This window comes from Zeus faber (genome assembly GCF_960531495.2).
Source record: "Zeus faber genome assembly, chromosome: 9".
NCBI classification, from domain to species: domain Eukaryota; kingdom Metazoa; phylum Chordata; class Actinopteri; order Zeiformes; family Zeidae; genus Zeus; species Zeus faber.
In genome coordinates, this window is record NC_137197.1 from 118,659 (window position 1) to 145,220 (window position 26,562).

Consider the following 26,562-nt stretch of genomic DNA (forward strand, 5'->3'; position numbering starts at 1 on the left):
GACAAGCCAGGATGGGTCAAAAGCAGAGAATCCATTTCACCGGCCACCATCACAAGCATGTGTGTGCAAGCATGTGTTGTAGTGTGGTGTGTTGCGTGACTAATAAAGACTCTTTCTTCTTCTTCTTCTCCTTGAGCAAGACACCTAACCCCTAATTGCTCCTGATGGCTGCGTCCATCGGTGTTTGAACAATTGTAAGTTGCTTTGGATAAAAGCTTCTGCTAAATGTAATGTAATGTAAAAGCTTACCCGAGTTGTACAGCTACTGGCTCCATTCCTAGTTCCAAGTTCCTAGCTCCTAGTGCTTGTTTCAAGTCCCCAGTTTTAAGTCTCTTTGTTTCATATTCCCCTTACCTGCTTGTCTCCTCTCATCGACCACCATCAAAAGCATGTGTGTGTGTGTGTGCAAGCATGTGTTGTAGTGTAGTGTGGTGTGTTGCGTGACTAATAAAGACTGTTTCTTCTTTCTTCTTCTTCTTCTTGAGCAAGACACCTAACCCCTAATTGCTCTTGATGGCTGCGTCCATCGGTGTTTGAACAATTGTAAGTTGCTTTGGATAAAAGCTTCTGCTAAATGTAATGTAATGTAAAAGCTTACCCGAGTTGTACAGCTACTGGCTCCATTCCTAGTTCCAAGTTCCTAGCTCCTAGTGCTTGTTTCAAGTCCCCAGTTTTAAGTCTCTTTGTTTCATATTCCCCTTACCTGCTTGTCTCCTCTCATCGACACAGTCTGTCCGTCCCTCTCCAGCCAGCCCGGTTTACCTGCTTGCCACCGCTCGTCGACCAAGGCTGTCCGTCCCTCTCCGTCCAGCCTGGTTCCCCGTCTCTCCACCCGGATCCTGGACCCCTCCTCCCGGTCATCATCATCCCTGCCCAGCCCTGCTCCATCCCTACCTGACTGGGTCCCCCCGGCCAGCTCCACCGTGTGGGCTAATAAACATCCTTCGTCTGCCTCCCGTCTCCCCGTGTCGTGCGTTTGGGTCTCTCCTAGTCCTGGTCGTGACAGTGACGTATGGATGATATGTGTAGAATGAACTTTATAGGCCAGCCGGAGGAGAGGCTCCGCAGTTCTTTGCAAACCAACTCAGGCTTTTGTGTTACTTGTTTACAAGTGATAATAAAAGTCTTTATCTTTCAAACTTTGGCTTCCTCGATCTCTCTTATTTTGTTAAAGTTTTAGAGTAAAGTTTATCCACAACATGTGGAACATCCTAGATAGTGTGGAACATCCTACCTAGTGTGGAACATCCTTCCTGCTGTGGAACATCCTGGTTAATGTGGAGAATCCTACTTTGTGTGGAACCTCCTACCTGGTGTGGAACCTCCTACCTGGTTGGGAACATCCTACCTGGTGTGGAACATCCTACCTGGTGTGGTACATACCTCATAGTGTGGAAAAATATTACCTGGTGTGGAACATCCTACCTGGTGTGGTACATCCTCGCAATGTTGTTGTCGACCTTTACGCAGCCGTCCGTGGACTCCAGCAGCCCATGCACGGTGACAGTGATCACAGCCCGCGGGTTCACGATGATCTTGAAGTTGTTAAAGACAGTGGGGTCGACGGGTTCGTGGTAGAGATGGTCCAGGATGTTGATCCCAACAACACGGCGCCAGCCGGGGCAACAACCAATAGGCCATTGGGGAGTCATTGGGGTGGGTGGAGCCAGCGAGAGGGAAGTGGGAAACACGTAGTTCTCGAACATGTAGCCAAAATCTGGACCATGTTGCTCCTCCAGAAGTGGCAGAAGCTCATCCCAGCTGGTGAAAAGAGATTTTCCTTTACTCTCAGTTTATTAGGATCCAGATGATTCATGAATAATTCCTGATTCTTCAGTGTTACATCACCATCGTTAAGCTTAATAAATTGAAAGAGTAATTTCGTCAGACTGTTGTGGAGATAAAAAATGAAATTATTTAATGATCTTATCTCACCTTAGCTCCCTCACTTCATCTCAACTACCCTATCAGTTTGGGTTTGGGTCTTGGGACTTGTATGAAACTAGAATTTTCAACACAGCTAAGGGACTGTCCTGTTCCGTATTAGATCCCTGTACAGTGGTACCTTGACTTATGACTGCATCTACTTACGACGAATCCAAGATACGAGTAGGGATAGTCGCGAAAATTTGTATCGACTTGCGACCGACTGCTCCAAGATACGACCGTGGAAATTTGCAGTTGGCGCGTCGGTGGCCAGTCAGCGGAGACCTACATCGTGTGCGCACGTAGTTCGTGGGTTATCCATATTTTTTTCATATTTACTGTGTTTGTGCTGTGTATTTTGTTTATTTTCACCCTTCATGATGAGTCCTAAGAAGAAGGATGATGGGGAAAAAGAAAAGGGCAAAGATTCCCATTGAAATTAAAAAGGAAATCATAGAAAAAAAGGACCGTGGTGTATATGGGAAACATTGCTTCGACATACGACTGTTTTAACATACGACCGTTCTTATAGAACGAATTACAGTCGTAAGTTGAGGTACCACTGTATATTGGAGAAGGAGTGATATCCAATCCAATGCCCGTCCCTGTTCCCGTGTCTGCAAACAAAACAAAATAAAAGTGTTTTGATTTTAGATGTATTTGTTTTCCACCATTTCCTAATTAAACTAAACTTCTAAACTTGAACTAAACCTTGTGTAAGAACTCTTTACTTGAAAATTATAAATCCTGCACCTATGTAAAATTTGTACATTGTTTATATGTAAACACCTATGAAACTTTCTCAGACACTCTCAAGCCCCATCCACGCCAAAGCAAAAAAAGTAAAAAATTAATAATAATAATAATAATAAGAAGAAATAGAAGAAGAAGAAGAAGAATCAAATTCAAAGACATATCACAATGTAATAAAATGCAATTTTGAAATCGCAAAGTCTGCGATGAAATTTTTTTATTATTGTTTTCTCACCTAGCAAGCCTCCCCAAGGGGGGTTGCGGAGAGGTAGCACATCCCTCTTTACCGGAACTGACGATGGGGTGCCCGCGATGGGCGCGCCAGAACAGTGTGGTTTTACTTTATTTTACGTCTCCTTATGGAACGAAACCATGCATAATGGGGATACTTTCTCCATGATTCTCTTACTCTTACTCCCCCCCTAATTGTTTTAACCGAACCTCCACGCTGCCCCCCCAGTGAGACCCGGTGCTCCGGCCCGGGCCACGGTGCACTATGCGGAGCGGGGCGTGTGTTGCTGGCAGAGCCAGGAACACCTGTAGGGTCCAGAACTTCTTCCAGAACAATGCATCTGTTTGTTTTCTTTTTTACCTATTTTTAATTTCCCTTTGTCCCTGCGCACACAGTGCGCTGAACAGACAAAGCTCTTTCACTTGCAGCACGAAGAGAGCGTATGTGGACAGATGCGACGTATGTGGAAGTATGCACGCAACATTTTTATAAAAAATAATACATTTCTGCTGAAACACTGCATATGTGACCCACTGCGGATTTTAGGTACATTTGGTACCTTTCGACTTTTTTTTTCCACATCCTTTGAAAGTGAAGAATTAGAGCTTCAAAACATGGTGAAATTTGTGCAAATCAAGCAAATATTTTTTAAGCTATGACTTGTTAATGATTAGGGTGTGGCAAACTATGTTTCTGAGATAATCACCTTCACAGTTTTCCTCCACACTTAGCTTCATTCAGCAAGCTCCCAGAATGCAAATTAATTGAAGGACCAACATAGTCAGATGGCTACTTGCCACATGGCCACTTGACAACCAGCTGAATGGGTCAACCCTGCACTGTTCTTGTTTGTTTTGAGGGAATGTTGAACAGCGTCATCGATACACAACATCTTTGTTTTTAAAAAAGCTTTTATTTAACAATAAAAATAACTGAACTCCGCCAACCAACTGAACTCCTTTTATGCGCGGTTCGAGTCTGGCAGCAGCACCGCTAGCTCGCCGGCTAATTGGAGCTACACCGCTGGGGACGAGCGCGCACTCTCAGTGTCCGTGCACGAGGTCAGGAGGGCTTTGATGCGGGTGAACACCAGGAAAGCTGCGGGTCCAGACGGCATATCTGGACGAGTACTGAAGACCTGTGCTAACCAGCTAGCTCCGGTGTTCACCACAATATTCAACATCTCCCTGGCTGAATCAGTGGTCCCGTCCTGCTTCAAGAGGTCCACCGTCGTTCCTGTCCCGAAGATCGCCTCTCCAACCTGCCTGAATGACTACCGTCCGGTGGCCCTCACCTCGGTGGTCATGAAGTGTTTCGAGAGGCTGATTAAGGATTACATCTGCGCCTCCCTCCCCCACACCTTGGACCCGTTGCAGTTCGCGTACCGGCAGAACAGATCCACGGATGACGCGGTCTCTCAGGTACTGCACACCACGCTCACGCACCTGGATGGCCAGAAGGGGGCCTATGTGAGAATGCTGTTCATTGATTATAGTTCAGCTTTCAACACCATAGTCCCCACCAGACTGGCTGTCAAGCTGATGGAGCTAGGATTGAATGCTCCGCTGTGCACCTGGATCCTGGACTTCCTCACAGGCCGCCCCCAGGTGGTCAAGGTGGGGAAGTACATGTCAAGCTCCCTCACCCTGAATACAGGATCCCCCCAGGGCTGCGTCCTCAGCCCCCTACTGTACTCCCTGTACACACATGACTGTGTGGCCAGGTCCAGCTCCAACACCATCATCAAGTTTGCTGACGACACCGTGGTCGTGGGCCTGATCACCGACTGCGATGAGAAGGCCTACCGCGAGGAGGTGGCTGACCTGTCACTCTGGTGCCAGGACAACAGCCTCCACCTGAACGTCAGCAAAACCAAGGAGCTGATTGTGGACTTTAGGCGTGGATCACAATCGAGGACGCACGCGCCGTTGTGGATTAATGGGACTTCTGTCGATAGGGTGAGCAGCTTCAGATATCTGGGAGTCCACATCACTGAGGACTTAACATGGACTGTTCACACAGACACTCTGGTGAGAAAGGCGAGGCAGCGTCTCTACCACCTCAGGCAGCTGAGGAAATTCCGGGTCTCGGTGAGGATCCTCAAGTCCTTCTATTCTGGAGCAGTGGAGAGCATCCTGACAGGCAACATCACTGCCTGGTTTGGGAACTGTACTGCCCAGGACAGGCGGGCCCTGCAGAGGGTGGTGCGTTCAGCTGAACGTACCACTGGAACTACCCTCCCCCCCTTGCAGGAGTTATACACCAGGAGGTGTAGTAGCAGAGCCTGTAGGATCATGAAGGATCCTCATCACCCCAACAACGGACTGTTTCAGCTGCTGCGGTCAGGCAAGCGCCTCCCCAGTCACGCAGCGAGAACAGAGACTGAGACGGAGTTTCTTCCCTCAAGCCATCAGAACTGTCAATGCTGACCTCACCAGGGGTCCTAACTGAGCCATGCACTAGGCTCCACTACCTACTGTACTGTATGTAGCATACTGTACCGCATACTGTATCACTGTTCAGGGTTGTTCGTGATGCCGTATTGCTGCGCCGTACTGTTGTATACTGTGCTGTATTATCCCAAACACTACCTCACACTATTCACATTCACATGCCACTTTAATTCACATGCCACTTTAAATGCACATATCTGTATATACATAGCCATATTCCTTCAACCTATTCCATTTTATTTCAATTTATTTTTTATTGTATTTTATTCTATATATTTTTTATCTTATTCTATAAGTATTCCACTTACTGTATTACGTTTTAAGAGTCAGTTAGTCGGTCTATTAGAAAGTAATTTTCTACTTTTTATTTTATTTTATTTTAGTACTTTTTCCTAGGACTTCTTGTGTGCGATCACCGGGTGCGTTGCATTACATTTCACTGCATATATGTATGGAAGTATGTATATGTATGTGACAAATAAAAATCTTGAATCTTGAATCTTGAATCTTGAATATACATTTTTACAATATATATATATATATATATATGGTATATAGAATATATAGTTTTATAAAAGTGGAATTATTTAGAAGTTTAAAAGTGCAGACAACACAACAAAATGTAGAGTCTATCAATAATATTAAGTCTCTGTATATCACCCTTGGTATGTCATTTAATATATAAATGCGCGTATGCCAAATAGCCAAAATTGCCGAGGAATGTTAATAGTTAACCAACCCATATCTAATTTCTGCTATACCCCTTTCATGTAAGTCCCTACACGATGAATAGCCAAAGTTTACATCACTTCTTTAGACCATGTACTAACCTGTTGAGCAAAGTCAAAACTGTAATGCATCTTGATGTGTTTGCTTGTGACTTCACATCACATGGAATATGAAGGAATGAGCTTCACCTGGACGGGGATGTTCTGCGGATGGATGGCGTTGTTCAGCGCTGTCCAGTGTCTCGGTAAGTAAACTGTGTTTCCCTATGTCATCTAACGGGAATATTTAACTCCACGGTTTAACATTTTTCTACTATTTATAAATCAAACATGTTTTTTTCAAAATACACTGAGATAAAAAAAAAAACACAAAGGAACACAAATCTGGAAAAATCAAAATTTCCAAATTTTCCATCCCATCTATAAAGGTTTCTTCAACATATTTGGCGGCTCCAGGCGATTTTAGAAATGCACAAGATAATGGGTTTTGCTGCGGTGGGTCACATAAAGCACTGGATAAAAGAGATAACCAATAAAGGCAATCAATTGTGAACTTTCCCACACCCTCTATCCGTCCAAGTAAGAATGTTTTTTTTTTTCCAGTTCTTCACTGACAGGTACACATAGGGTACACAGACACAGACACAGACACAGACACACACACACACACACACAAAAACAGCAGTACCTTTCCACAGTCTGCGGCAGGATCAGCTCGTCCAGGTCGTGCAGTGCCAGGTACTTGGAACTGTACATGTTCCTGTACACGCAATCATGCAACGCCGGGATCTGGCCGAAGTAGTGCAGTTCCCCAGGACTCTGGTCTGGCTGCCAGCCCCAGGAAACGTTGAGGTGCCGGTCCACAGACCAGGGGATCACCTCCACCATGCCTTGAAGAATCAGGAACCATGAAGATATGGTGTTTAGATATACATTGTGTGTGTGTATATATATATATGAAAAAAATTAAATAAAAAAATAAAAAAATAAATATATATATTAAAAAAATAATTAAAAAAAAAAAAATATATATATATATATATATATATATATATATATATATATATATATATATATATATATAAATTAATAAAAAAAAAAAAAAAAAAAAAAATATATATATATATATATATATATATATATATATATATATATATATATATATTTATATATATATATATATATATATGCACTACACTACACTGTTACATGCATTACACTACAGATATGTGCACTACACTACACTGTTACATGAAGAAGATGAAGATGAAGAATCTTTAATCACAACACAGACACGCCACACTACAACACGTGTATACACGCACACGTGCACATTCTTTGGATGGTGGCTGGTGAAATGGGTCCTCTGCATTTGACCCATCCTGTCTTGTACTTCCTCCCGGGGGGGCAGCCAGGAGCATTGGGCAGCATTCAATGATGCGCCCCGGGAGCTGGTTACATATGTCCATCGCTGGTCAGACGATGACATGTGCATGTTTTTGGTGGGGGTCCTTGCTGATGTAAGATGGAGAAAACCCCATGTGAGCACGGGGAGAACATGCAAACTCCACACAGAAAAGGCTCCTAATTGGGAGATAACCGGCCAGAGCACGGTGCCAACAGAGCCCCATGGGAATCGAACCCAGGACCTTCGTGCTGTGAGGCAGCAGTACAATGCACTGTTCCACCGTACTACACACCCTACTCAGTTACGTGCACTACACTACAATGTTAGGTGAATGCACTACACTACAATGTTAGGTGCACGACACTACACTGTTACGTGCACTACACGACAATGGTACGTGCACTCCACTACACTGTTACATGCACTACACTACACAGTTACGTGTAATATACTACAACAATAGGTGCATGCACTACACTACAATGTTAGGTGCACTCCACTACACTGTTACATGCATTGAACTACACAGTTACGTGCACTACACTATAATGTTACGTGCATTACACTACAATGTAATGTGCACTACACTACACTGTTATGTGCACTACACTACACTTTAATGTGCACGACAATACACAGTGACATGCATTACACCGTTACGTGCACTACACTACACTGTTACGTGCATTACACTACAGTTAGACACACTACACTACACGGTAACGTGCACTACACTACACTTTACTGTTAAATGTATTACACGACACTGTTACGTGCACTACACAGTTACATGCAGAATACTCCACTGTTAAATGCAATTCACTGTTACGTGCACTACACTACACAGAAACGCGCACTACAATACGTTTCGTGCACGACACTACACTGTTACGTGCACTACACTACACTGTTACGTGCACTACACCACACTGTTATGTGCACTACACCACACTGTTAGGTGTACTACTCGCGCACTACACTGTTACGTACACTACACTGTTACATGCAGTACACTACACTGTTACGTGCACTACACCTCAATTTAAATGTGCACGATAGTACAGTCATGTGCACTACACTACACTGTTATATGCATTACAGCACAATGTTACGTGCATTACACTACGGTTACGTGCACTACACTACAATGTTACTTGCACTACACTACACAGTTATGTGCACTACACTACACTGTTAATGCACATATACTGTTACCTGCACTACACTACACTGCTATACTACACAGTTACATGCAGAACACTGTTAAATGCACTACACTGTTACGTGCACTACACTACACAGTAACTCGCACTACACTACAATATTTCGTGCACTACACTACACTGTTAAGTGCACTACACTACACTGTTACGGGCACTACACCACAATGTTACGTGCAATACACTACAGTTACCTGCACTCCACTACATTGTTAGGTGCACTATACTGCACTGTTACGTGCACTACACTACAATGTTACGTGAACTCCACTCCACTGTTTCGTGCATTACACTAGACAGTTACGTGCACTGCACTACATTGTTACGTGCACTACATTACACTGTTACATGCATTACACTACACAGGTACGTGCACTACACTACAATGTTACGTGCACTATACTACACTGTTATGCGCACTACGCTAGACTGTTACATTCACTACACTACACAGTTACGTACACTACACTACACTGTTGCATGCATTACACTACACAGTTACGTGCACTACACTACAATGTCATGTGCAGTATTCTACACTGTTACGTACACTACACTACATTGTTATGTGCACTACAGTGTTACGTGCACTACACTACAATGTTACGTTCACTACACTGTTACATGCATTACACTAAAATGTAACACATGGACACTACACTGTAACTACACTCTTACATGCACTACACTACACTGCTTCATGCACTACACTGTTATGTGTACTAAACTACACTGTTACGTGCACTACACTACACTGTCACGTCCACTACAATACAGTTACATGCAGAACACTTCACTGTTAAATGCACTACACTGCACTGTTACGTCCACTAGACTACACTGTTAAGTGCACTGCACTACACTGTGACATGCAATACACTGTTACATGCACTACACTACACTGTTACGTGCATTACACTACACAGTTATGTGCACTACACTACACTGTAACGTGCACTACACTACACTCTTACATGCAGTACACTACAATGTTACGTGCACTACACTACAATGTTACATGCATTGCACTACACAGTTACGTGCACTTCACTGTTACATGCACTACACTCCACAGTTACGTGCATTACACTACACTGTTACATTCAAGATTCAAGATTCAAGATTTTTATTTGTCACATACATATACATACTTTCATACATATATGCAGTGAAATGTAATGCAACGCACCCGGTGATAGCACACAATATGTCCTAGGAAAAAATAAAAAAATAAAAATTCTTTCTATAGGCCGACTAACTGACTCCTAAAACGTAATACAGTAAGTTGAATACTTATAGAATAAAATAAAAATATATAGAATAAAATACAATAAAAAATAAAAAGAAATAAAATGGAATAGATAGAGGGAATATGCCTATGTATATACAGATATGTGCATTCACATGCATCACACTACACTGTTACATGCACTACACTACACAGTTACGTGCACTACACTACACTGTTACTATACTGTTGCATGCACTACATTACATAGTTACGTGCAATACACTACATTGTTACGTGCGCTACAATGTTCAAGATTCAAGAGGTTTATTCGTCACATACATATACATACTTTCATACATATATGCAGTGAAATGTCAATGCCGGTGATTACACACAATAAGACCTAGACTGAACATAGTAGCTACCTAAGAATTTCGACTAGACCAACTAACTGATTCCTAAAATGTAATGCAGTAAGTCTAATAATATAGAATAAAATAAACTAAAATAAAATAGAATAGATAAAGGGAATAGGCATATGTATATGGGATAGACTTATGCAAATGGGATAGGCTAATTATGTATATACAGATATGTGCATTAAAGTGGCATGTGAATAAAGTGAGGTAGCGTTTATGATATATACAGCACAGTATACAACAGTACGGCGCAGCAATACGGTAACACCGAACAACCCAGAACAGTGACGGTACAGTATGCTACATACAGTACAGTAGGTAGTGGAGCCTATGTGTGTGGCTCAGTGAGGACCCCTGGTGAGGTCAGCATTGACAGTTCTTATGGCTTGCGGAAAAAAACTCTGTTCTGTGATACGTGTGTTACGTGCACAACACTAAAATGTTACGTACACTACACTACAATTTTATTTGCAATACACTACACAGTTACATGCACTACACTACACACTTACATGCACTACACTACACTGTTACGTCCACTAGACTACACTGTTAAGTGCACTACACTACACTGTGACGTGCACTACACTGTTAAATGCACTACACCACACTGTTACGTGCACTAGACTACACTGTTAGGTACACTACACTACATTATTGCATGCACTACACAGTTACGTGCATTTCACTTCACTGTTACATACACTACAATACAGTTACATACACTACACTGCAGTGTTACATGCACTAGACTACAAAGTAGTCTAGCACTACACAACACTGTTAACGCACACTACACATTTAGGTGTACTACACTACACAGTTAGATGCATTACACTACAGTTACGTGCACCATACTACACTGTTATGTGCCGTACACTACATTTTTACGTGCACTCCACTACATTGTTACGTACACCACACTACACTGCTATATGAATTACACCACAATGTTACGTGCACTGCACTACACTACACTGTTACATGTAAAACACTGTTTCGTGCACTACACCACACTGTTATGTGCACTACACTACACTGTTATGTACACTACAATACATTATTACGTGCACTACACTGTTACGTGCACTACACTACACTGTTACATGCACTGCACTACAGTGTTACATGCACTAGACTACACTGTAAGGTGCACTACACTGTAACGTGTACTACACTACATTGTCACATGCATTACACTACAGTTACGTGCACCATATTACACTGTTACGTGCACTACACTACATTGTTACATGCACTACACTGTTAGGTGCACTACACCCCGATGTTATGTGCAGTCCACTACAGTTACGTGCACGACACTACACTGCTATATGCATTACACTACAATGTTACGTACACTACACTATAGTTACTCCACTACACAGTTACATGCAGAAAAATTCACTGCTAAATGCACTACACTATTACGTACACTACACTACAGTTACGTGCAGTGCCCTATCATGTTAAGTGCACAAAACTACAATGTTACGTGGACTACACTATACAGTTATGTGCACTACATTACACTGTTACATGTACTACACTACACAATTACGTGCACTATGCTACAATATTACGTGCAGTATTCTACACTGTTACGTGCACTACACTACACTGTTACATGCATTACACTATACAGTAACGTGCACTACACTACAATGTTACAAGTGTTACAATGTTACGTGCACTACACTACACTGTTACGTTCACTACACCGTTACATCCGTTACAACACTAAAATGTTACGTACATGACACTACAATGTTACATGCACTACACTATGCTGTTACATGCATTACACTATAGTTACATCCATTACACTATAGTTACATCCACTACACTACACTGTTACGTGCACTACACTGCACTGTTACATGCACTACACTGTTACATGCACTACACTACAATGTTACGTGCACTACACTACAAAGTTACATGCATTACACTAAACAGTTACGTGCACTACACAATTACTTGCACTACACTAAAATGTTACGTACACTACACTACACTGTTATGTGCACTACACTACACTGTTACATGCACTACACTACACAGTTACATGCACTATGTTACAATGTTACGTGCAGTATTCTACACTGTTATGTGCACTACACTTCACCGTTACATGCATTACACTATACAGTTACGTGCACTACACTACAATGTTACGAGTGTTACAATGTTATGTGCACTACACTACAGTTACGTGCACTACACTACACTGTTACGTGCACTACACTGTTACATGCACTACACTACAATGTTACATGCACTACACTACAATGTTACATGCATTACACTACACAGTTACGGGCACTACACAGTTACGTGCACTACACTACACTATTACGTGCGTTACAATATTACGTGCACTACACTGTTACGTTCACTACACTGTTACATGCATTACACTAAAATGTTACGTACACACTATACTATACACTATACTGTTACATGCATTACACTACAGTTACGTTCACTACACTACACTCTTACATGCATTACACTATAGTTACATGCACTACACTAAACTGTTATGTGTACTACACTACACCGTGACTTGCATTACACTACAGAGTTACGTGCACTACACTATACAGTTACGTGCACTACATTGTTACGTGCACTACACTACACTGTTACGTGCGATACACTACACAGTTACGTGCACTAAGCTACAATGTTACGTGCAGTATTCTACACAGTTACGTGCACTACACTACACTATTACGTGCGTTACAATGTTAAATGCAGTACACTGTTACGTTCACTACAATGTTACGTGCAGTATTCTACACAGTTACGTGCACTACGCTACACTATTACGTGCGTTACAATATTACGTGCACTACGCTGTTACGTTCACTACACTGTTACATGCATTACACTAAAATGTTACGTACACTACACTACAATGTTACGTGCACTAAACTATACTGTTACATGCATTACACTACAGTTACGTTCACTACACTACACTCTTACATGCATTACACTATAGTTACATGCACTACACTAAACTGTAATGTGTACTACACTACACCGTGACTTGCATTAGACTACAGAGTTACGTGCACTACACTATACAGTTACGTGCACTACATTGTTACGTGCACTACACTACACTGTTACGTGCAATACACTACACAGTTATGTGCACTAAGCTACAATGTTACGTGCAGTTTTCTACACAGTTACGTGCACTACACTACAGTTATGTGCACTACACTACACTGTTACGTTCATTACACTACAATGTTACGTGCACTACACTATACTGTTACATGCATTACACTACAGTTACATCCACTACACTACACTGTTACATGCATTAAACTGCAGTTACGTGCACTACACTACACTGTTACGTGCACTACACTAAACCGTTACGTGCACTACACTACACCGTTACGTGCACTACACTACACTCTTACATGCATTACACTACAATGTTAAATGCACGACACTACACTGTTACATGTCCTACACTACACTGTTACCTGCACTACACTACAATGGTACGTGCACAATACTACACTGTTACATGCACTACACTGTTACGTGCACTACACTACAATGTTACATGCACTACAATGTTATGTGCACTACACTACACTGTTATATCCCCCACGCTACATTATTACGTGCACTACACTGTTACGTTTACTACACTTCCTTGTTAGGTGCACTATGACATAACACACGACACTGTTACGTGCACAATAATGTTACATGCACTGCACTACACTGTTACATGTACTACACTGTTACATTCACTACATTACACTGTTATGTGCACTACCCTGTTACGTGCACTGCACTACACTGTAACATGCACTACACTACACTGTTACGTGCACTACACTGTTACGTTTACTACACTACACTGTTACATGCACTAAAATTTTACTTGCACTACACTATACTGTTACGTGCACGACAATATTACCTGCAGTATACTACACTGTTACGTGCACTACAATGTTACATACACTAAAAAACACTGTTACATGCACAACAATATTATGTACACTACACAAGACTGTTACTTGCACTCCACTGTTACATTCATTACACTCCACTGTTAGGTCCACTACATTGTTACGTACACTACACTACACTGTTACATGCACTACACTACACTGTTATGTATACTACAATGTTACGTTTACTATTTTACAGATGTGCACAGATTCTGAATGTTTCTTTCAGAACAGAGCAAACATAATTTCATTTGTTAATTTCTTCATAACTTTGAAGAATTGTTAGCTCCACACACACACACACACACACACACACACACACACACACACACACACACACACACACACACACACACACACACACACACACACACACACACACACACACACACACACACACACACACACCTGTGTGGCTGTAGTGGTCCAGCAGCTGCTGGGTGTCTTGGCTGCAGCTGCTCCGGTAGACCACCACCTTTGTCACCCCCAGGAGACGCAGCATCTCTAGGCTCTGCACCAGCTAGATGGGTTAGTTGAAATAGTTTGTTTAGTTAATGTAGTTAATTTAGTTCATATAGTTAATTTAGTCCACCAAGCTAGTTTAGCTCATAGAGTTATTAAAGTTCATGGAGTTAAATTAGTTCATAGATTTAGGTTAGTTCATAAAGTTAGGTAAGCTAATAGATTTAGGTTAGTTCATAGAATTAGCTAAGTTTATAGAGTGAGGTTAATACATCGAGTTAGGGTTAATTATATGGATATATGTTTGTATGTACATAATAGCCTGTCCCATATACATAGTCTATTACCTTCACTTCTATTTTGTACCCCCATTCTGCATTACCTTTGTGTTCTTATTTTATTTTATTCTATATTATTCGACTTACTAACTGCATTACATTTTAGGAATCAGTTAGTAAGTCAAGTAGAAATTTTTCGGTAGCTATTGTGTTCAGTCTAGAACATATTGTGCGTAATCACCAGGTGTATTGTACTGACATTTCACTGCATATATGTATGGAAGTATGTATATGTATGTGACAAATAAAAATCTTGAATCTTGAATCTTGAAGTTAGATTAGTTTAAACAGTTAGGTTAGTTCATAGAGTTAGGTTAGTTTATAGAGTTAGGTTCGTTCATCGATGTAGGTCAGTTCATAGAGTTAGGTAAGATCACAGAATTAGGTCAGTTAATAGAGTTGGGTTAGTTAATAGATTAAGGTTAGTTCATAGAGTTAAGTTAGTTGATAGAGTTGATTAATTGCACACGTGAGACATGCTGCCTAGATTCTGCGGAATGGTCAAGTGAGTGATGGAATCTTCTGGGTTATCAAGTGGGCACCCTCTGTCCTCCATGTTTCACTGATAGGCCCACAACAACTCCAGAGGGTTCAGCAGTGACTCCCAGCATCCTCGCCTCACCCCCTAGAAGCCATCTATCCTCTTGAGGGCCCAGGTGGAGTCCTTTCTCTTTTCAGCCAGTATAGTTAAGCAAGTTCATATAGTTAGTTCATGTTTGTTAATATAGTTTGTCAGTCGCTCTGTGGAATGGAAGGTGAATGAAGCGGTGTGGTTGTATCCTTCCTTCACAGAAGATAGAAAACACAAAGTGATTTCTATCTGAAATGAGATTTGCAGACATTTGGAGCTTTATATATATTTATATATATACACACACACACACTGTATGTATATATATATATATATATATATACACTGTATATATATATAATGTATATATATACTGTATGTACATATATTATATATACAGTATATAGAAGGAGGAGAGAGAGAAGAGATGGATGATCACCTGCAAAACGTTGGAGAAGTGGAACATGGTGGAGAGGCAGACGGTGAAGTTGTGGGGGAAGGAATCATTGATGGCTTCTTGGTTGAAAACCTCCAGGAAGACAGGAAGTTCCACTCGTCCGTCTCCCTCTGAAAACAAACCAAATTATGGTTCAAAATGAATCATGAAAAACAACAAAGTACATATATATGTGTACTTATACAGCAGATATCTGACTATAATAATAATTAATTAATAATTAATTGATAATTAATAATAACTATAAAGGAAGGAATTTCTCTCTGTATATCCATCAATTATCTCGACAACGGCTCATCTGATCTACTTCACATTTAGCGGGTGTATTGCTGGGGACCCAAGGAAGTGCAGTGTCAAATTTGGGGAAATTTGGAAATGCGACACTTGTAATATTAATAAACTTTGAATAAACAAGCGAACAACAAGCCGCTCAGCTTGATGCAGTAGCGGGGTGGGGCTTCAGGGCTCTGCTCTGGGACTCAAGAGTCACTTACACCCGTCGTGCGGCCCCGTTCCGAACAGGCATATTTTTCACTGCACTAGTATCTATAAAGAGATGGACTCTCAGTCCCTCTGTTGACCAACAACCATAAAAATACCTTCTTGGTGGAGTGCCCTGACGGAGCTCACAGCGACGTGCGAGGCCGTCGCACACCCCAAGGGGAGGGGACACATGATGTCGGCTGTTCCGTACGAAAAGCCAAAGTGGTCCTGGTGGACGCTGGCATCACCAACAGAGATGTGTAGTTGCCCCTGGCAACAGAGGAGGCAGCTATATGCCACTTCCTCACTTCTCAGCACCACAGCGATGACACGCACCTGAAAGAGGAGCGTCACATTATCCAGAATCATTAACCATATCATCTTAGATTATCATTCCAGACATTTGAGTAAATAATTTGGACATGATGATTTTTACAGTAAACGTTCAAAGTGCCGTTTACAATCTGGCACGAATACAGAGTAAAGGAAACATTTCTTTACTCTCATTTCTCCACTTTGTGGCTGAACGACTAGTCAAATGAATTCATCATGTAAACATTTGAGTGGTTGCGATATTCCCTTCTGCTCTTGTTATGAAAAAATCATTCCAACAATATTCAAGTATTAGGATAAAATGTCTTCACAAGGACTCATTTAGAGCCTAGGGCTTCGGGGCCCCTTGCGCTGCCTGGAGGCGCCGCAACATAATGCCGACCTTCTACACCAGTACAAATGAGGATAAGTCATGTACACTGACCGGTGGACATTTTACACACACACACCCACACATGCACGCACGCACACATGCACACACGCACCCCTGCTTGGAGTGCACCCCAGCAACCGGGGGTGCTTTCCCCTCCTTTCCTCCCTTATTTACTGCCATAACTTTGACAGGAAGAGGCCACGGGACCAGTTGTAGCTCAAGTTTTCCTGGATCTAATTCAGTAACTGGACCTAATTCAGTTTTTCAATACATGTTGTCATCAAATGTTCATGTTTTTGTTTAAATGTTGTTTGTTTCTATGTTTATTTGTCTCACCGTGGTGATTCTCCCCTCTTGGAGTAGTGATCAGTTGTTATAGATCCAAACATGATGAATATTTCTCCAAAGAGGGGGGTTGGTGGTGGCTCTCCATAACCAAAACTGTGCTCTTGTCATTCTACAGGGCCTTCACAGGACAGAGTTATTGCAGCAGTTCTTGATGATTTAAGAATTAATAAAGAGTTGCATTGCAGGTTGAGAACTTGAACTCCACTTGCAAAAATGTTTTTATTAATTAAAAAAAAAGAAATAAAACAGCACAATGCTGATCTCCCGTCGCTTCAATGCACTTGAACTCCACTTGCAAACATGTTTTTATTAATTTACAAAAAAGAAATAAAACAGCACAACGCTGATCTCCCATCGCTTCAATGCACTTCTAGGGAATGACCCTCGTGCTCCTCACGCAAAGACACAAAATATCAGAGATGTGGGGCCTCGCACCATGACGTTGCGCAGGTCCCCATGCGACATGGCGCCACCCCCTGGTGACATAACTTGCGTTGCGCACCGTCTTGCGCTTGGGGTAGGTATAAACCAGGCTTCATGTCTCTGTGCCCATGTCGCACCTCTCTCCACCGGCTCCCTGTAGGTGCCCACAAATGCTTGATGCTCCTTCAGGGCAGTCACTGGATCTGAACCCACACACACTGCCTTACGCATCAGGCCATACGCCCCTCTGATGTCTGAGTGGCGGCTGATTAGTGATTCCATGAACTCATTCCATGCAGTGGTTCCTGGAGGCCTCTACTGCATGGAATGAGTTCTCAATCCAGACTATTGTCATGTGGAAGGGAATTCATCCTGTTTTTCCCTCACACTGAAGTGTTACATTCCGATCCCTACTTCTCCCAGGTCTCTGAAATACCATTTTTACAACAAAATGCGGGCATACCCACTAAAATAGGTGATTGAAGCCTTTCCTATTGCCAAGAGAAATGCTGTTACTTTTGTTTGATGGTGCGTCACGCTCGACGTAATGCACATTCCTGAAAAGAGGCGTGTCATGATTCCAGCGCCATTGGGAAAAAACAGCAGAGCAGACAGCAACTTATACAAACAACGACATAAAACTGTAAAACTTGGAAAGAAAACGGCTCATCACCCGATGATACTAGCTTCCCTCGCTCCTACAAAAGAGCCATTCAAAACAATCAGATCGTTCGTATATCTATCCTGGATCGCTCTATCGCTGAATGTCTGGTATGCGGTGCGTGCACCGGTCCTTCGGCGGCGGGGAGTGGAGACGCTCCTCCAGTTCAGAGATCTGCTTGGGGCAGTGATGGTACCCCTCTGAGCCCAGCGTGGGGTTCCCGCACTCAAAACATTTCATGGTCCCTCTTGTGGGAAAAAACTCAATAACTTCTGAGTTTGATTTTGGATTCTAAATGGGATATGAAATGATATAATGATACACGGATATTCCTACGAGCCAACGACCATAACTTCAACGCGCATTGCATCGCACCAGTGACGGGGCCAAAATTTGCGTCTATGTCACGTCCACAGCCTCCTAGCCCCAATAGGGACTGCTTGTCTCTTTTATGGACAGGTCGCCAGGCGCTAACCCCTTCCTGGTCCCCTCTGCCACTCCCGCCTCTTGCACCGTACCACACACCTGAGGTCCATCACTGATCAAAGCCTGCAGTATTTGTTGCCCGGCCTTCCATAAACTCATTGCCAGATCATCAGCTAATCTAATTCAGTTAAAGTCTACTTCTTAAGTTCTGAGAATTTGGCTCAAAGGATTTTGGCTTTCGTCTCTGCGCTTGTCGTGGCAATCTGCAGGACGAGTTAGTGCTGCAGGACAAGCCCGCGAACCTCGACCAGCTGGTAACCCTGGCAACCTGGCTGGACAACCAGCTCCAGGAGGAGGTGCGAGAGGTATGCGTGGACCCAGCCCATACCTCCTACTCCGTTGGGTACGACCCGGTCAGCGGCTTCTGCAGCCCCCTAGTACCCCGGGAGTCTCCCGAGCCGGTCCTGCCTGTACTGCGACCGGACTGGACATCTCTGGGCCACATGCCTGCTGCGACCAGGAAGTTTGTGCGACATAGGGGAGGTACATACAAACCGAGCAGTTTTCAACCCCACCTCTCGTCCTTTGTTAACTGCCACCCTCACCTGTCGGAACTAGACTCTACATCTCTCAATCTCTCTCGTAGATTCTGGTGCAGATGAGAGTTTCCTGGACAAGAGGAAGTGGCACACCAGTTGGGTTTGATGCCCGTTCCCCTTTCGGTGCCCCTGGAGGCCAAGGGCCTGATTGGGATGCGTCTGGCCCGTGTAAAGCATAAGACTGTTCCCCTTGAACTGCTGCTGTCTGGGAACCACCGTGAGTTAATTGTCTTCCACCTCATTGACTCACCACAAACCCTCCTGGTGCTGGGTGACCCTTGGCTCCAGGCCCACAACACCTACATAGACTGGACCTTTGGTAGAATTACCACTTGGAGTTCCCACTGTCACAGCCACTGTGTCCGTTCCGCCTCTGCCCCTTCGTCAGTCGCCTCCTCAGTCCCATCTGAAGCCCCAGACCTGTCCTCCATGCCTGAGCAATACCATGATCTAGGTCAGATTTTTAGCAAACAGCATGCACTGTCCCTACCGCCACATAGCCCCTATGACTGTGCTATTGATCTGCTGCCCGGTGCCTCTCTCCCCTGTAGCAAATTATATAACCCCTCCTGGCCTAAGCGGGTGGCCAGGTAGGCTTATATTCGGGACTCTCTCGCTGCCAGGTCAATCTGTCCTTGTCTTCACCAGTGGGTGCCGGGTTCTTCTTTGTGGAGAAGAAGGACAAGACAGTCCGCCCACGCATAGACTTTCAGAGCCTTAATGATATAACTGTTGAAAATAAGTATCCCCTGCCCCGGATTGACACTGTTTTTGTTCCTCTCCATGGTGCCACACACTTCACTAAGCTCGGCCGCCGCAATGCTTACCACCTAGTGAGTGTCCGTAAGGTGGACGAGTGGAAGACTGCCTTCAATACCCCTTTAGGCCACTTTCAGTACCTGGCCATGCCCTTCGGTCTGTCCAATGCTCCGGCGGTGTTCCAAGCTTTGATCAATGATGTTCTTCGGGAAATGTTAAATCACTTTGTGTTTGTCTATCTCAACAACCTTTAGATTTTTTCCCAGTACAAGCTACATGTACGCCAGAGCAACTCCAGCGCTTTCTCAGCTTTCTCAACATTTATCGAACTTCGGGACTTCAGCCGCATTGCAGCCCCACTCTTGGCCCTCACCTCTACCGCCTCACCATTCAAGTCGTTTGTGGTGTCGATGGACCACAAGAACCTGATCTACATTCAGTCTGCAAAGCGGCTCAACTCCCGTCAGGCCAGGTGGGCCCTGTTCTTTGGTCGTTTCAATTTCTCCCTGTCCTATCGTCCAGGCTCCCGGAATACAAAGCCTGATGCCCCGTCCCGCTTATTTGCGGTAGAGGAAAGCAGCACAGACCCGGACCCTATCCTGCCAGCCACCTGCTTTGTCGTTACCCTGACGTGGGAGGACGAGTCTCTGGTGACCAAGGCCTAGGAACATCAGCCCAACCCAGGAACCGGACCTCCCAACCATCTGTTTTCCCAGATTCTGTGCATTTCCAGGTGCTCCAGTGGGCCCACTCATCCCGCGTCACCTGCCACCCTGGGATTGCTCGGATGTTGGCCTTCGTCCGATAACGCTTCTGGTGGCCTACCCTGGTCCCTACCCATCACAGCCTGCTCCACCCGCACCTGGAACAAGACCTCCACCTGACCCCACTCCAAACTCCTCCGTCCCCTACCCATCCCCGGTAGCCCATAGTCCCGCATCGCCCCGGACTTTGTCACCGGTCTCCCACCATCCAGTGGCAACACAAATGTCCTCCCCATAGTTGACAACTTCTCGAAGGCCGCCCACTTCATCGCCCTGCACAAACCGTTGGGAAGGAGATCGCCAACCTTCTGGTAGCCCAGGTGTTCCTCCTCCACGGTATCCCTGCGGACGCCATCTCGGACAGGGGCCCGCAGTTTATCTCCCAGGTTTGGCGTGGCTTTTGCTCTGCCCTGGGAGCCAAGGTCAGTCTGTCCTCCTGTTTCCACCCCCAGACCAATGGCCAGATGGAGCGGGCTAATCAGGAGATGGATGCCATGCGCCGCTGTGGCCGCTAACCTCTCCCTTGTGGGTTGAGTATGCCCATAACACCCTCATCAACCCTTCCACCCGACTGTCCCCTTTTGTCTGCTCCCTAGGCTACCAGCCCCCTCTGTTCCCGTCCCAGGAAACTGAGATCTCCTTGTGATTGCTGTGCTCTGCCCTGTCTGGCCTCGTCCCTGTCCAACGGTACCGCCTTCCAGGACCTGTCTGCACGATCCAGCCCAACCCTAACCCTAACCTCCATCACACCACACAATAAACTTGGTTTCTCACAATAAAACTCCCGCAGTCAGCAGTCTCTGTATCGAGCATTTGAGTCCCCCCTAGCTCTGGTCGTAACAGTCAACCCGGGTGTCTCGTTTCCGCCGGAGCTAATCAGAGCTGGAGCTCCTAAACACCCTATTGCTGTCTACTGCAGGGTCATTTGACCCGGGACTGAAACCCAGGTGTTATCTTCCAACTAATGACAAATGCCAGATGTTAGAAGAGAAAGAAGAAAGAAACAGTCTTTATTTGTCACACGACACTCCACAACACATGCACATGCTTGATGGTGGCCGGTGAAATGGCTCCTCTGCTTTTAACCCATCCTGGCTTGTCCTTCCTCTGGGGGCACAGCCAGGAGCAGTGGGCAGCATACGTGGACGCGCCCGGGGACGGGCGGGGATGATAATTGTCCATCGCTGGTCAGACGATGATGGGTGCATGTTTTTGGTGGGGGTCCTTACTGACGTGAGGTGGAGGAAAACCCCATGTGAGCACGGGGAGAACATGCAAACTCCACACAGAAAGGCTCCTGTTTTTTTGGAAGATAACCCGCCGGAGCACGGTGCCAACAGCGCCCCAGGCGGGAATCAAACCCAGGACCTTCTTGCTGTGAGGCAGCAGTGCAATGCACTGCGCCACCGTGCCACACACCGTGTTACCGGGTGTTACCGGGTTTTTGCCGCAGTGGTAAAGAGGTATAACACCAGGTACATCTTAACTCCCACTGCTCCATATGTTTTTATCTGCTCCATCTCTAGGTACCTGGTGCACTCAGAAAGGAATGTGACTTGTGAATGCGAGTGGCGGGGCGCAGAGCCGGCCCTGCGAAGTTATTTTAGATCGGGGGGTATTCAGAAAAACTTGGGGGCTGAAGCCCTGAATGCCCACCACTAACAACGCCACTGATGTCACATGAACACAAGCAGGTAGAGCACAAATACCCACCACGCTCACAGTTATGAGGAACACAGCTATTTGACATGTATTTTAACAAATAATTTAAAATATATTTGTAAGAAATAAGTATTTGTAAAAACCCACTATTTGAGCTTTGCCTAACACTGTATTCAGCTCCACCGCATGAACTTATAATATTGCACATACATACAAAAATAAATGACTCATTTTAATTCTGATTCCTTACATCATCTTGAAATTGTTTCTGGCTGAATTCAGAAGCAGGTGCTCATGTACTTAAATTTGAGGTTGCTCCAATGGTTTATAGCCTCTCGTGTAATTCGCATTGGAGAAAAGCATCTGCTAAATGTAAATGTAAAGATAAACTGTTAACTTTCTGGTATTGTAACATACAGTATACAGAGATGGATAAAACAAGTGTTTTTTTTGCATTTCTGAATAGTTAACATTTTTCTATGGCCCTTACTGCTGCAATAAATTGATTCCAGACTGACTGCCCGAGACAGGAAGTGGTCTGTAGTCGACCTTTAACTGACCTCTGGACTGCCGGTGCGATGCTCCATGTAAGACGACATCAGCAGAGTGTGCGTCCCATTAACGGTCACTAGAGGCACCTTGAGTCCAGCTGAGAGAACAGAAGACGTTGAAATTTAACATTGAATGGAAACCAAAAGTGATTCAGTGAGGGAACACAATTAGAATATGAGATGAGATCAGATTAGATGAGAAACAACTTCTGAAGGAAAAAATAAACATTGAGATCCTGTCCCATGTCTTGACAGCCTTAGATGTCTTTTTGACTCATCTCTAACCTGTATCTTACCTGTAAATGTTTTGAACTCTTCTTTTTTTTTACCTTTTGAAACATTCAAAGAATAAAAATCTTTTTAAAAACAGCTAAAACTAAACTATAAAGTCTTCCTCTAATATTCATTGGCAGCTTGTTCCATAGTTAAAAAAGGCAGCGTCTCCAAATTTCTTCTGAGTGGTGTGTGGTACTTTTAACAGGCCAGCAGGGGAGAACCCAGAAGACCAGACTGATGGTATCATGTAGGCCGGTCTGAAGCCATTTAGAGCTTTGTAAATAAGAGGAATTTAAAATCAATTCTAAAGGAAACTGGAGCTAAAATTGTAGTTATGTGCTCTCGCTTTCTTGTTTTTGTTCGCTGAATTCTTAATAAGCTGAAGTCTCTCACTTGACTTTTTAGGAAGTTCCATCGAAACAGAACTGCAGTCCAGTCAACTTGTAATGAACACATGTTTCGGGGCTAGGAATGGCCGTACTTTGGTCACTTTCTTAATATGAGAGTTAAAACTTAAATCAGAATGTAGAATAACAACCTGACTTGTCACTTCTGATTTGACCCAGGGGTTCAGGGAGTTCCTCCCCTTTTGGCTTTTCTTTCCTTGTCTTGGACTAGTCAGAGGAAAGAAAAGTTTGGAACAGTCTTCATCGACCTCACTGCAGCGTATGACACAGTTTGGCACAGAGGCCTCTACCTCAAGCTCCTGAAGACTTTGCCTGATGTTAAGCTCGTGAAGTTCATCATGCTGCTTATACAGGACCGTACCTTTGTACTGGAGACCTCAAACGGCCGACGCAGCAAGAGAAGAAGACTGAGGAACGGGCTCCCCCAAGGCTCTGTTCTTGCCCCTACACTTTTAATATATACACCGCTGACATGCCTGTTGGAGAGTGCTCGCAATACACCTACGCCGACGACACAGCCTTTGGATTTGGTGACAAAGCCTTTAGTGTGGTTGAGAATGCCCTTGAGAAAGATCACTCGCTACTGAGCAGGTACTTCCACAAAGGGCATCTCAAGCTAAGCCTCCCCAAGACAGTTTGCTCAGTGTTCCATCTTGCCAATCGATGTGCGAATACCATGCTGAACATCACACTCGACGGCATCATCGTCAGGCATGACCCCAACCCTAAATATCTCGGTGTCACACTTGACCGTAGCCTCACCTTCAAGCCACACATCCAACTAGTTGCTGCCAGGACCGCTGCCCGTGTAAACCTCCTGAAGAGACTGGCTGGCACTGGATGGGGTGAAAATTCACCACCCTGCGAACGGCTACCCTTGCCCTCGCATACTCCACGGCTGAGTATGCCACCCCTGCATGGAGTCACAGCAGCCATACAGCCTGGGTTGATGTTGTGCTTAACGCCGCCATGAGGCTAATTAGTGGTGCCCTGCCATCAACCCCTGTCGAGTTCCTCCCCATACTGTCTGGCATTCCACCTCCAGAGCTCCGTCGTAACTTCCTGACCTTGAAGCTGGCCGCCAAGAGTGCAGATGAGCCAACAAGCCTGATCCCCCCGCCTGCTGAATATGGCCACTAGAGACTCAAACGCAGACACTTCTCCACCGAAGCTAGGAGACTCCTTACCACGAGCCCTCCACACCCTGGATGGATCCTTGACTGCTGGGACAAGCAATGGTCCGAGTCAACCTCCACATTGAGGAAGTTCATCAACTCCCCTTCAACCAATCCACCTGGGTGTGACCCTACCACGGAATGCCTGGGTCAACCTCAACAGACTTAGCTCTGGAGTAGCAAAGACCCAAACCTATCTTCATATGATTGGAGTGTCTGCCACAAATCTCTGCGAATGCGGAAAACCACAGACACAGAACACATCATTGATGATTGCCCAATCTTCAAATCACCACATGGAGACAGCGGCCTCATTGAACTGGATGACGATACCACTTCTTGGCTAATGTCCCAATTGCATGTGTAGCCCTACACGAACAAACAAACAAACGAACAGACTAGTCTTGAAAAGGTTTTACCCAATCAATCATTGATGGGAATAGAAAGTACTGAGAGAGCTTATAGCATCAGCAACATCAGGCTCCAGAGAAATAGTTGTATATACAACTGTTGTATAACAGTTGTATATCATCTGCATATTTATGAAAATGGACATTATGTTCTCTGATAATATCACCTCATTGAAGCATGTACTGTGAAGTGAGATAAGTAAGGGCCCAAGGCAGCTGCCTTGTGCAACACCAGGAGTTTATGTTTCTGTGATCCATGATCTCCAAGATAGAGGAAGAACTTCCTTCCTGTGATGTAAGTTCTGAACCGGGTCAGGAAACACGACCCAGTTCTCCAGAACATCTATCAGAATATTCTGATCAATGGTGTCAAATGCTTGCATATTTTATTCATATATTTTGATAATTTCTATAGAAAAGAAGTTGCTCTATACTGTATATAGTTGCTATATATATAGATATATATACATCTATATATATATATATATACTGTTTATATATGTTTAGTTTGTAGACTGTCCATATTTGAACACGTCAGAATGGTTACAATGAGCTTACCAGTGGTCCCAGGAGCGCACCCTGCTGGCAGGAGGACCTGTTCTGCGCCGGAGGCCGGCTGAGCCAAGAGCTGGCCGGGTTTCATGGGGCTTCAGGAGCACAACAACAGGTTCTCGCTGGTTAGTCCACACACAGCAAAATAATACATTTTCATAAATATTCAA

The 26,562-nt window shown here is 44.1% G+C and overlaps 1 protein-coding gene across 2 annotated transcripts in view; it reads right to left on the reverse strand.

The window, feature by feature from the left end:
- LOC307235202 (uncharacterized protein) overlaps positions 1 to 26,562 on the reverse strand; it is a 32,544-nt gene that overhangs the window by 3,615 nt on the left and 2,367 nt on the right. The window contains exons 2-8 of one of the 2 annotated variants that reach the window (XM_080007225.1): positions 26,399 to 26,487; positions 23,582 to 23,670; positions 16,790 to 17,009; positions 16,173 to 16,300; positions 14,771 to 14,882; positions 6,781 to 6,982; positions 1,426 to 1,761 (exon numbers count right to left, since the gene is read on the reverse strand). In XM_080007225.1, the coding sequence (XP_079863351.1) occupies positions 1,426 to 1,761; positions 6,781 to 6,982; positions 14,771 to 14,882; positions 16,173 to 16,300; positions 16,790 to 17,009; positions 23,582 to 23,670; positions 26,399 to 26,487 (1,176 nt within the window). Of the gene's footprint in view, positions 1 to 1,425; positions 1,762 to 6,780; positions 6,983 to 14,770; positions 14,883 to 16,172; positions 16,301 to 16,789; positions 17,010 to 23,581; positions 23,671 to 26,398; positions 26,515 to 26,562 lie in introns of both variants that reach the window. The other variant, XM_080007226.1, reaches the window with a different exon arrangement.